Below are 13,195 nucleotides of genomic sequence, written 5' to 3' on the forward strand. Positions count from 1 at the left end.
CCACCCAAAGTGGGGTCTGTGAAAACACCACGATTGTCTGTTTGTTTAAAAGAAAAAACTGAATCATATTTTGCATATACTACAGATTTTAATGTGAATTGAGACATTTCATAAGTGAAACGTCCAAAAAAAAAAAACCCTGTGTGCTTATGAAATACAGTTGCTCATGAATCATGTTCTTTATGGCAAGACGCAGCAGTGATAATACTACTGAAACTACCCAGTGGGGGTAATTCATGGGACTTTATTCCCAGGTTGTGAAAGCATCATCACTACACTTATAGGGCAGAGCAATAAAGGTGTGTCACCGAGGTCATGTTATTTATTACGCCTTTAATCTCTTTGCAAATACAGTCATGACATTTCTATTTTAAATAATTTATATTAGTTGATTAGTCAGTAAAAAAAAAAGTATTGACCAGCTACATGCATGCTATGTATGCTACATGACTGCTATTATATTTCTTATACATCTAGCAAAAAAATTATGAATAACTGGTTACATTTGAATGTTGCATTGTACTGCCGAATAGGGCTGATACAGTACACATTATTCTAGCATCAGATTTTGCCATATATACCATGGCAACTATCAGTTTGATATATCTGTTTGTATCACACTATTGTGGTAAATGTTGCAAGTCACTGGGCAGGAATTCTTTATGGCAATAGCAGATTTTATATATGACTTTTGCATCAGTGTCACAAATTACTTCATAGGATACGTTCACAATTTTTCAAGTCTGTCTTACAACAGTCAAAATCCACATTCTTCCTTCTGTGCAAAACGTGATCAATAGTATATATGAAGCTAATATGAGGCTTCAGCAGTCTGAGTTAGTCAAATAATCTGGGTATCTCCCAAATTACAGTCCTTTTAGTATGAAAATACCTCCATATGTTATACCTCCACTGCAGCTCAGCAAGAAAATAGTCAAAGAGGTCATAATTTCATACTTAAAAGACATAACTTTGTAAGATATCCACCTGATTTGACTAATTCAAACTGCTGAAGCCTCATATAAGCTTCAGATAAACTTTTGAACACATTTTTGTACATAACGAGGACTGTGCACCATTCTTACATTGGAAGTGCATTAGAAACAATCTCCTAATGGCCAGTATGAGCAGAAGGAATGTACACTCACCAAGCACTTTATTAGGAACACCTGTGCAATCTAATGCCAACCAATACAACAGCGCTGCCATAAATTCTTCTTTTACAAAGTTAATATATTTTCAGTTTTTGTTGATATCGTCAGAAAGGTGATAATTCAACTTAATGTTTGTTATTGAGGTCTAGTGGGTGGTGGTTGTGGTGTACTGGAGTGCACTATATTGGCAAGTATTTCTTCCTATTTTGCCCCCCTCATGTAGCCTATATGTTAAAGGACGACTTCACAATTTTTCAAGTCTGTCTTAAAACAATAGTCAGGTTCTCAACTTTCAGGTACTTCATACTGACCATTAGAAGATCCCTTCATAATGCACTTACAATGTAAGTGATGGGGACCAAAATCCACAAGCCTCCTTCTGTACAAAGATGTATTTAAAAGTTTATTTAAAGCTAATATGAAGCTTCAGCCGTCCAAATTAGTCAAATCAAGTAGATACAGTGTCAGTAGCACTTTCTGACCCAAACAGCTGATCTGTGGCATAATAAAACACTTAAACTTATATTGATTGTATTTTAGGTGGGCGTTTTTTTAGGTGGCTAAAATATGTTTTACTGCTGGTCCAGTCCACAGCAGTACAGTGCTCAGCTTCCATGTCAGCACTCTTGTCTGCTTCTCTAAACTGGGAGTGTGCCAACCCAATTCTACTGCAGGTAATACACTATTAACTACCTTGTGCAACCTCACTTAAAAAAACCCGAACTATCCCTTTAAGACTGTGTGTTGCGTGAGATGGAGCAGGTGAACCCAAGTGCAGACACTCAGTGGTGAGGAGACAGATATATGATAGAAATAAGGTAGTTATTGTAAAGGCTGGAGAAAGGGAATGTAGGCCTGGGGAAGCTTGGGCTGGTAACTGGTAACTGGGGCTGGGGCCTGAGCAGCTAGTTGGGAAACTGGGGCTGGGACTTGAGCTGGAAGCTGGGAACAAGGAGCTGAGGATTGGGGTGGAAGCTGGGAAGAGCGGGGATCCAGGGCAGGGAAGCAGGGCTGACAAGACGAGACGAGGAGCTGGAGACAGAGCAGAAGGAACTGCTGGAGACAGGAAACAGGGTTAGGCCAAGGAAAACAGGCAACAACAAGAAAACTGGATAAATGCAGGTGAGGTGGCTTGAAGTGCAGTAACACTGACTGAAGCAGAGGCTACGATCTGGCAGCGTGGTAGTGGCACACACACACATACACACACACTCACACTCACTCACACACACACACACACACACAGGGAGAGAGAGGGACAGAGCCACTGGGAGAGTGGCAACAGGTTAGGAAGACAAAGGACCATGACACTGTGACAGGAAATACAAATAGAAGGACAAGAACAATAAAATAAAAATAAAAATAAATAAATACATTGAAATAAAATAAAGGCAAATTGAATTCTATGTTTACAAAATTTAAATTATAATAATTGATCATTAATATTGTACATATACCCTTTTTGAGATTTTGGAGAGTTCAAAAAATATGTGAAATCACAAAGGAATAGAGAAAATATTGGTAATTTTTTTTTAAAACGACATTTGTGAATAAAAAAACCCATCACATTAACAATAAAATCAAATGTAGGGTCTTTACATACAAAATATATTATAACATCTTAGCAGAAAGAATATCTTGTCAGGGGCACCACATCTCTCTACTGCACCTCTGTTACTCTGACGTAGTGATTCGGGGGCCCGATGCAGGCAAACTCTGTCTTGCTTTATTTTCATCCTTTCTCAAACTTAATGTTGGTATTAGCATTGGTAGAAGAAGTACTCAAAACGTTTTTATGAAGTAAAACTATTAATGCTGCACAGTAAAAATACTGTATAAGTCCTGCATTCACATTTTTACTTGATTTATTGATTTATTTTTTTATTGAATGGGACAGTGTGCAGGTTGAAACATACAAGATGCACTGCACCGGAGTTAGCTTGAAGCTAATTTGCATCTGTAGTCCCCGACAAAAAACATACAACAGCATAACAACAAACAGTAAAAAACAAATAAAAAAAATAAAAATAAAAAAACCCCAAAAAACCAACCAAACAAACAAACAAAAAACAAAAAAAAAAGGTGAAGTGTGACTAAGAGGTATTAATCAGCACATTGTACTTAAATTTACTTAGCTTGTGTTCAAGGCTTTTAATTCTTATATAATGCTGGATAGTTTAATCAATAATGATGCATCATATTTTATTTGTTTTATTTTCTGTCTGAATCTGCAATGTAATCAGTAACATTTATCTGTCAAGTCAATATGGTGGTACAATGTTTTCCTCTGATGTAGAAGTATAAGTACAAAGAGGTATAAAGGTGCATTTTATGGGCCTTTTGTAAGTTAGTTCAGGGTACAATGAGTAACATAATAGTAACATAATTCAATATTTTTCTTATCTAAACATCATAATAAATCTACAGCTGTTTGGGGCCCTTTTAGTTTGGGGCCCCAGACAGTTACCTACCTTGCCTAATGGTAAAGTCTGCCTCTGCTACTCCAATGTTACAGCTTTCGTCTTTTGGACAATCATCATGGTCATGATTGATCTAACTGATTGGTGACCCAGCAGCAGTGAGGGTGATGCAGTGTTCCTGCTCTTATTGATGCGGGAGTTTGCGGATCAATCAGGAGAGGCCAGTCTCGTGACGTCACCGCCGCCGCTGTGAGACCGAGCACGGGGGCAGCAGAAGCAGCAGCAGCGGTAGCAGCATCCGTTAGCAGGCTAGCTGGCTAAACGTAACCCCCGTCAGCTATGGTTCATCACCATCATCTTATTTCTGACATAAACGCCCGCTCGGAATGACCTGGCTAGCTGAGAACAGACTGGGAGCATGGAGGCTGTTCGGGTTTTCACACACTAACCGGGATCGCAGTGGTGCAGCGAAGCGCGGTAAGAGGTCAGAGAGGTTTTCCAGCTCACCGTTATCATTTTGCGTTAGTAAACATGGCTAGTTAGCTTGTTCACAGGACCACCGGAGCCGCCGCAGTGAACACCGTCACATAGACGATAATCTCCATAACGGCTAATCCTCGCGGACGACCGGTGTGTGGCCGTTTATGACCCGTTTGGTCGCCGCGGTAACGTTAGACATTGTTGTGAGAGCAGACGATGCTAGCTGCAAGCATCGGTTAGCTTCTCATATGAGACCGACGAGCTAACCAGTATAACTCAGCTATTCTCAACATTTTATCTCTGACACAATAATCTGCAGTGGCGGAAACTAACAAAGTACATTTACTCAAGTACAATTTTGAGATAATTTTAATTGTACTTGAGTATTTTTATTTGATGCTAACGTTACTTTATACTTCCACTCCGCTACATTTCAGAGGTAAATATTGTACTTTCTACTCCACTACATTTATTTGGCACAATGGATAATATAACAAGCTTTTAAAATATAACACATTGTTAAAGATGAAACTAGTGGTTTCCAACCTTTTTGGCTTTAGACGTCTTACAAGAAGCAGTGTGTAGTCGGGTCACATTTCAGATGTCTATGAGTTGTTAACAGCTCCACCAAATAGTGATTTTTCCCTCTAAACTTCTCACGTGGTTTAATTTCAGTAAATGTTCAAATGATCCAATATTTCACCAAAAAATCAAAGATTTTTCACTCTCTCATTTATCACTTCTTTCCTCTCCCATTAATCAGCTCACAACCCCTCAGATTTATATGGTGACCCTTTGCAGGGGCCCCACCCCTAGGTTGGGAACCACTGGACTAGCTCCACCTCCAGCAGCTACAACAGTAACATGCTGCTCACACACTGATGTTTCAGTATTAATAATCTAATGATGTCATATATAATAATATATCAGTCAGGGACCAAATTTTAATAGTTCAAGTCCCTTTTGCTAATAATACTCAAAAGGCTGGACACACTTTTCCAAGTGTGCTCAAACTTTTGACTGGTACTGTATGTACTTACGTACTCATGTACTTAAGTGGGATTTTTCATGCAGGACTTTTACTTGTAATGGAGTATTTTTACATTGCTGTATTGGTACTTTTACTTCTTCCAACACTGATAATCGGTAACAATCAATGGTTCCTCTTTTCATTTTCTGCATACTCAGTAAGAAGCATGCGGTATACAGCGGTTGTCAAAGAGAAAATTTAACTGAATCTGAAAACCTGTTCCCTGTTTCAGTGAGGAGCTTGCGTCACTGATGCCAGGTGCAGGCCGTAGCTGAGAGCACTCAGGATGAGTGGGGCTGGAGAGCACACAGACATCCTGTCAGTGGCAGACGTGGTCAGAGACAGATGGAAAGTGGTAAGATGTCACTGAGAGGAAGAGAAATCACAAAATCATGTCATTTCACTAAAAAACCACCAGTAACCACAATAAAGAGAGCACACATGTTTCCCCCCCACCAACACTTTGGGTTGATCCCTTTTTGCACCTGCTCTCCATCTCCATTTGTTCTTTTGTACAGGCGAGGAAGATAGGTGGTGGTGGGTTTGGGGAGATCTACGAGGTTTTGGATCAGTTGAGCCAGGCCACCGTCGCCTTGAAGGTGGAGTCTGCTCAGCAACCCAAACAGGTGCTGAAGATGGAGGTAGCTGTCTTGAAGAAGCTGCAGGGTAAGTGATATTGGAGGGAACACGATTAGTCGATTGTCAAAAAAAATAATCAGCAGCTATTTGTTAATATATTTACTGTTAATTAGAGTGCTATTTAAAAAAATCACCTTGGGCTCTGTAAAATTGTGATAGACATTCTCCACAATTTACTGATATTTTAAGACAAAGTCAAAATGTGTAACTGAAACACAATGTTGAGCCTGTGAAACATACAGTGAAAAAAAAATGTTTGAGGTACTGCATACAGTAGTAAACAGGATGTGACATTTGGACACACTATATGTATTTAAATGTACACAGAAATCTGTGACACTCAACCTGAGAAACATAAGCATATGAGTAATACAGATTAGTATCAACTATGAGGCCAGCCTGATGTCTGGCTGTCAGTTTACAGAAGTGACGATTCACAAACATCAACATAAAATGTTATACTTATTTATTTCCTTGACAGGCAAAGACCACGTGTGTCGCTTTGTGGGCTGTGGCAGAAACGATCGCTTCAACTATGTGGTGATGGAACTGCAGGTAGGTTTTTTGATCTGCAAATGTTAGTCAAGTGTTTCATTTGCTTCAGATGTTATATCTCTCTGCTTCATGAATGTGATGTGCAATGTTGATTTCCTGTCTAAAGGGGAGGAATCTGGCAGATTTGCGCAGAACCATGACCCGCGGAACCTTTTCCGTCTCCACAACTTTGAGACTTGGCAAGCAGATCTTAGAGGCTATCGAAAGCATCCATTCTGTGGGCTTCCTGCACCGTGACATTAAACCTGTAAGATGACCTGTTATAGTTTGTGAATTTCTTGTTATTGTTTTGTACATCAAATGAGTCAATGTCAAATTTCTGTAGCATATTATATGACCAATACTTGAACTTGTTTGTGCTTCTTTGTTTTGTAAAATTGCAGTCTAACTTTGCAATGGGGAGACTAGCCAGTACCTGCAGATGCTGCTACATGCTTGACTTTGGTTTAGCCCGTCAGTTTACCAACTCCAGCCAGGAAGTCCGTCCAGTAAGTACCGTGTTTACTCCGTAGGCTGTTTTTAAAGCATAGTGTTTCAACTGTTAGAGGCTTTACTGTGATACAAATAAGTGTTGTTACGAAATGGATCTAAAAGAAAAGACATTCAGCTACTGTATGTGATATTAATGCTGTCTGATCAGAGAATGTGGATCCAGAGGTAGTCCAACAGCACTAGGGAGTCATCCAGGTGATAGGACACCTAGAAATACCAATAAAGTTAAAGGCACACAAATTTACACATTTCACACCAAATTAAAACTTCACTCACGCGCGACTCTAACAACTGTCACATGACTGCTGTGTGATCTCAACAACCCTCATGTGACATGAATGCGTGAACATCATAAAAAGGGTCGAATCCCACCAGTCAAACATAAAACAGTCAATCCAGTTGCCTTTAACATATTATTTAGATACCTCAGAATGTTATTCTGGACCTGTAAACTTTGTTTCAAGGACAAAGACTGTGTTATCTGTGTTTCAGTAACCCAATCTCGGTTCTCTTTCAGCCTCGTCCTGTGGCTGGCTTTAGAGGTACTGTGCGGTATGCTTCAATCAATGCTCATAAAAATAAGGTGAGCAGGCACCAAGGACATGTTCCCTTATACATACTCTCAGTTTCTCATTGACAATAAAATTTGTATTCTATTCTACCCTATTTAACCCTTTAAATTACTAACACTCATGTTTCTGAATCTGCAGGAAATGGGTCGTCATGATGACCTGTGGTCCCTCTTTTACATGCTGGTTGAATTCATGGTTGGTCAGCTTCCCTGGAGGAAAATCAAAGACAAGGTATGTGCTTCCACAATTTCCTCATTGTAGATTTTTAATTATCTACTCCAACAAACCAAATATCCTCCTTTCTTCCCTCAGGAACAAGTAGGAAATCTAAAAGAGACGTACGACCACCGACTCATGCTTAAGCACCTTCCCTCCGAGTTTAGCATTTTCCTGGATCACATCCTGACCTTGGACTACTTCACTAAGCCAGACTATCAGGTTGGCCGTCTCTTGTTTGGCATATTTTGCACACACTGTTTATTCCTCTCCGGCTGTCAAACGCTGATGCATGTGGTTTTCTCGGTGACAGCTCCTGATGTCAGTGTTTGAGAACGCTATGAAAAGCCACAACGTGCTGGAGAATGACCCTTACGACTGGGAGAAGTGTGATTCAGAGGATATGCTGACCATCACTGCCGCAGCAACCACTGCTCAGCAGCTCACTCGTCTCACACCAGCATATCTGGGGTATTTCCATTTAAAAGAGTTCAATCAGTGTTGACATACAACCATGTAGTTTTTAAAAAATTGCTTTGAGCTTGTCATGGCAGTTTCACTTTTGCGATTCAAACTTCCTTCTCACTCCGTTGGACATGTGTTCAGTGTATAGCAAGCTGCCTTTTTTTAGACTAGAAATCTGCACTGTCAGAGATCCCTGAGAAATCACTACTCTAAATTGCGCTTTGGAAACGAGCTGCAGGGTGACCTTCCCTCTCCTCCACAGCATGGCCAATGCTTCAGTGCTGCCAGGCGAGCTGCAGAGGGAGAACACTGAGGATGTCCTGCAAGGGGAGCGCCTCAGTGACGCTGACAACTGCCCCCCGATCCCCACACCAACCACGCCCGGTGGAGATGTATGGGAAGAGATTGACCGCAACTGCAACCATAAACATGCCCAGCCGATGATCAGGAAGGTCAGGACAACGTAGTTTACTGTTAATGCTCAGTACAGTGTTCTTACCTACCGCTGTAATGTTATTCCTCTCATGCTGTGTAGTGAGATTTATTGTTTAGCTGCAATGCAGTGGATTTTTATGCAGAAAACACCCCCAAAGTCAGCAATACATCACGGTGGAGTTTAACATAAATCTACATTCAGGACTACATTCATTTTGAAGATACTTGCTTATTACATCTTCTCCTTCCAGCCTTGAATATAATCTCCCCCGGAGCTTTTCTCCTTGAGTCTCACCTTCTCATTCTTCCTGTTATTTTAGTCTAGAAAAGATGGTGGGACTGTCTACCTCCCCGTTCAAAGACATTTTCAGTTTTTCAGCCTTGTCATTCATTGTATTCAGGTGGTGAGTGAGGATGAGCACAGTCAGAACCAGGGGAACCAGAGTCCCAACACTGGCTCCATACAGAGCTCTCCTAGACGGGTGCGATCGGAGACCATGTTCTTGGAACGGGCTGCACCGCTGCTCCGGAGGATAAGACACAGTCAGAGCTTGGCATTTGAAAAGAGGCTCGCGCCCGAACCCAAACCCACCATCGAACGCTTCCTCGAGGCCTAGTTAGTACTTTCTATACATCCGGATGCACTTGTGACAATCTGCAAAAATAATATTTCTGTGAAACTGACACAAACTCCCTCTAACACTAACAATATCTTGTTTCAGCCTGGGCAAACAGCGTCCTCTCCTTTCACAGGTCGGAGAGAAATCCATTCCCGAGAGGGGATACGGGCAGCAGACGCCCCCCTGCAACGAGGAGCACTCTGGCACAGCAACCCCCGACCCGGAGGAGGGCGCGGCGAGCAGCGGTTTCGTCGCTGTGAATCTCAGTCCTGTACCGCAGGAGGGAGACTCTCAGGAGTGGGTGATGCTGGAGCTGGAGCAAGGCAGCGGTTCTGGAGCCACCAAGCCACCAGCAGAAGCCCTTCATGAGGACAAACCGGGGACACGCACGCCCGCTGAGACTGAGAACCACTCCTCTGAGCCGCAGGATGGCCAGTCTCCGGCAGTGCCGAGCAGCCCTGTCATGTCGCAGATGTCCATGCCTGGCGCGTGGTTACTGGGCCACAGGAGGCTGCCAGGCATGCTGGGGCAAATGCCCTCCGTCATGATGGGAAGACCCCAGATGGACCAGGTAGGGGTGACCAAGCATTTTGTTGTGCTTGACCTGAGAGCAGCTTTTTGAAAGGAAACTTATTGTAAAATTAGATTAATTTTGTAATGATCTGAATGGATTTCACACATTTTTTAAAATAAAAATAAGATGGAATTTCATTTTTTATTTATATAATAATTTTATTTTATTTTTTTATATTTCAAATATTTTTTCTGGCTTCGTTTTGTTGCAAATTTTTCACATTCCATTAATCAATGAGCTCTTCTCAGTCTTCCAGTTGTGCGCCACAGTCTCCTGTTCAGGAGAAGAGCGCTGCAATACCACTAGAGGCCCCATCTGGTAAATCTGACGAACCTCCTGCTGAACTTTTAAAGGATGGAGGGAAGTTGGAGTTAGCTCCAGTGCCAAGTCCAGCCAAAGGCCCCACCGCTCATCTGATCAACGACAGAGACCCAGAGAGTGATTCTGGTCTGCCTGATCGTTCCTCAGAGCCCAATCAGCAGCCGCAAGCCGACACGGCCGGAGGCGCTATGGAGAGCACCGTCACCGTGTCCTCCTCTCCGCCCCCAGCTCAGCTCAGGAGAAGAGATTCTCCCTCGTCCCCGAGATTCAGCCGAATCCCTGTACGAGAACCCGGCGCTCCGCTTGACTCCCCCAGCAGGGACCTCAACGTGGAGAGACGTCATCGCTGGAGCAGTCCGGTCCCTGGCTCCCCCACCCACTCCCCCTCTCCTTCGCTGTCCTGCGACAACCTGCCTTGCGCTTTGCCGAGAGACAGGCTCTCCTCGGAGCGAGAAGACCCTCTTTCTCTGTCGTCCTCATCAGGTAGTAAAAGTAAGATCCCGCGACCAGTGAGCGCCACCTTTGTACCTGAGCAACTGACCAGCAGGTTTCTGCCTCGACCACCTCCCGGGAAACCACCCATCCGCCCATGTGTTGACAACAGGTAAGAGCTTTGTTCAGCGGAGGTGTTAGAAAACACTGACCTGTTTTTATTAGATGGTAGATATTTAGACTCCTGCTGTTTGAATAAAAAAGCCAGTCATGAATAGATGGAAAGGCTATTGAAATGCTGATCATAAATACTTAATTATATCATTATATAACAGCCATGGCAATCATACTGTCGTGTTTTGTTTTCTCCAGACGGCGGCGGTTAAGAGTACGTGCCAGCAGCACAAGCGACGCAGACTTTCTGGCCAGTCTGACCCAGCTGATGCAGGACCGCAGCGGGATGCTCTTCAGCCCTCCCCCTCGCAGCACCTCCTCCTCCCTGCAGCGCTCGCTAAGCTCCTCCCCCTCCCGCCAAGAGCTCCGCGAGGGCGGGGCGCTCCAGGGACGCAGCCGCTCTCCATCCAGCTTCTCCGGGTCCCCTCCTCCTCGGCACGCTCACCCGCAAGACAGGTCCGGTATGCAGGGTCAGTGGGGCCACAGCTCCAGGGGAAGGGGCCCGATCCACGAGGGTAAAGGCTCGGGCAAAGTGAGCCGATGACTGTATTTGACACAAATGACTGATCCGGGTGGTGCAACTGTAGCGAGAGGCTGTCTCACATCCAGTCCCTGATAGCATGTGTAAATACGGTATTTACTCAAGGGAATGTACTGTATGTAATGTAAAATGTATGATAAATTGTATTTATTTATTTATTCATTTGTTGGATGTGTATCTCAAAATACTTGACAATGTGGCTTGATGCCTGCAGTTGAAACAAAAAGGTTTGGGAAACCTTGAGATTGCCAACTCTTACCTCGCATTTCATTCCTCTCTTAACACTCCATGTAGGCCTAATATGAGACCAAAAAGACAGTGTTTAATACTGGAGGGATGTAAAAATGATGCTAACTGTAGATATGTACCATTAGGAAAATGGTATACACTAATAGAAACCATGTACTCGCTCTAAGACACTAATAGCAAATAACACTACAGCAGTATACAAACATCAGCATTCATAAAGGAACCAGGGCATGCAGTCCCATGTTGACCTCATTTCTGTCAAACTGCTAGATGAATTATAGTATGTAACAATGAATTGCTCATTTTGGCATATCACAGTGTAGTAGTGTGCTTTTTCTTTGCTAGAAAATATTTGTCATGCAAAAGGAATCCGCGTATTAGAATGTACATGTAAGTGCACTCATACTTAAGTATTGTACAAGTGCATGAGTATCATTGCAAATTTTTTTTATTCATTTGTACAATCGGCGAAAACATCTGTATTTTTATTGAACTGCTTCTGATCGAAATACATCATGTAGACCAGCAAAGACGTGCATTTTTATTTCTCACATCAAGAAAAACAGCAGGAGGTGAAAGCTGATAACCTGATAGAAAAAAGAATGTTTTTCATTATGTCTGATTGTTATTGCATCTTATTGTTTTTTACACTTTAAAAAATATATTATAAAAGAGAATAAATGGCAGATCTCAAAAATATTACCGCCTGGCTACACATACTGTAGTTTTCATTGTGTGGCTTAAAGGGTCAGTTCACCCAAATTACAAAGAAATGTAAACAAAATGTATAAAAAGCAGCAACATCTTTCCGGTAACAGCGCCTCAGTTACTCACACACGTCACTGTGAACAGTTTAAATGGCACACTAGTTTTACAGAAGAAACAGGCAATAGATTAAAGTGACAGTTAAACATTGACAAAACTTTTGATCAAATGACAAACTACGATCAAGAGTTTATAACACAGAAGTCACATCAAGTCATACTATGACATGTCCCCAGAGTACAATCACATGTCAAATTTTGTCGAAGCTGCTGCTTTCTGAGACAGACGTCCCTGTAAGCACAAAAAGAGACTGCTGACGACAAACTGGTGAGTGAACTGCAGATGACAGCCACAATGAAATGAAGCCTCTTCTTGCATATGCACTGCAGTTTTTATTGTGGTCACTGCAACTTTAAATGTGACAGAAGATGTGTAACCACCAGTTTAACAGTGGTAATTGACAGGATGTTAGAGAATGTGTTTATGTGGACAAAGACGTACATGATCTAGATGTTCTTCTCAACAGAGAAGTTCTTTGAATAAAGTTTAAATTAATCAGTCTTTGGACTTTCTTACTACACAGACTCCATTCTGACAATTTAGCTAAATCCCTCAACAGGTTTATCGATGTTTATGAATAAGAGGAATGAGATATATTAAATATATTAGATATAAAGAGTCTAGTACAGCAGATGGAGGTAGGATGTGAATCTTGCCTGCTACAACAAAAATAAAACTACACCAAATGGCCAGATGGTGAGACTGTAAGAATAAGCTACTTAATATTTTCACAAATACATTTTGAGCTTTGAGGAATGAAGACTGAATTCTGTCTTCCACAATATTTGGAATACACAGCAGCAGCATCTGAACTCAGGTAGATAAACATTATCAGAACACACTGAATAGTTTGTTGGCTATCAGTACTTTTCTTGGGCATGGAACCTATTGACAGTATAAATAACCTCATAAATTGAATAAACATGTGATTATACTGTATTTATTTATTTCACATTGTAGTGACTAGACCTAAACTTTAAGTCACTACTGGCTGCTAATAG

At 41.9% G+C, this 13,195-nt stretch overlaps 1 protein-coding gene and 1 long non-coding RNA gene across 3 annotated transcripts; one reads left to right on the top strand and one right to left on the bottom strand.

Annotated features, from left to right (window-relative positions):
• Nucleotides 1–316: 316 nt before the first annotated feature.
• LOC137169124 (uncharacterized) lies at nucleotides 317–2,628 on the bottom strand. The gene is made up of 2 exons (XR_010924404.1): nucleotides 2,085–2,628; nucleotides 317–2,051 (listed from the first exon to the last, which is right to left on the bottom strand). It is a non-coding gene; the product is annotated as an uncharacterized lncRNA (long non-coding RNA).
• A 217-nt stretch (nucleotides 2,629–2,845) lies between these two features.
• On the top strand, nucleotides 2,846–12,695 carry ttbk2b (tau tubulin kinase 2b). Of its 2 annotated transcripts, none has more exons than XM_067572679.1 (15): nucleotides 2,846–4,058; nucleotides 5,317–5,439; nucleotides 5,603–5,750; nucleotides 6,205–6,278; nucleotides 6,385–6,525; nucleotides 6,662–6,766; nucleotides 7,288–7,353; nucleotides 7,481–7,573; nucleotides 7,655–7,780; nucleotides 7,872–8,029; nucleotides 8,286–8,475; nucleotides 8,860–9,074; nucleotides 9,181–9,649; nucleotides 9,901–10,577; nucleotides 10,778–12,695. In XM_067572679.1, exons 2-15 carry the CDS (start codon nucleotides 5,371–5,373, stop codon nucleotides 11,121–11,123), a joined length of 2,877 nt encoding a protein of 958 aa, XP_067428780.1. In that variant the 5' UTR covers nucleotides 2,846–4,058; nucleotides 5,317–5,370; the 3' UTR covers nucleotides 11,124–12,695. The 2 variants fall into 2 exon arrangements, with proteins under 2 accessions (XP_067428780.1, XP_067428779.1); XM_067572678.1 differs by having other exon boundaries at nucleotides 2,846–4,051.
• The last annotated feature ends 500 nt before the right edge of the window (nucleotides 12,696–13,195 follow it).

The sequence above is a fragment of the Thunnus thynnus genome, chromosome 18 (genome assembly GCF_963924715.1).
Source record: "Thunnus thynnus chromosome 18, fThuThy2.1, whole genome shotgun sequence".
In the NCBI taxonomy this organism is placed as follows: Eukaryota; Metazoa; Chordata; class Actinopteri; order Scombriformes; family Scombridae; genus Thunnus; species Thunnus thynnus.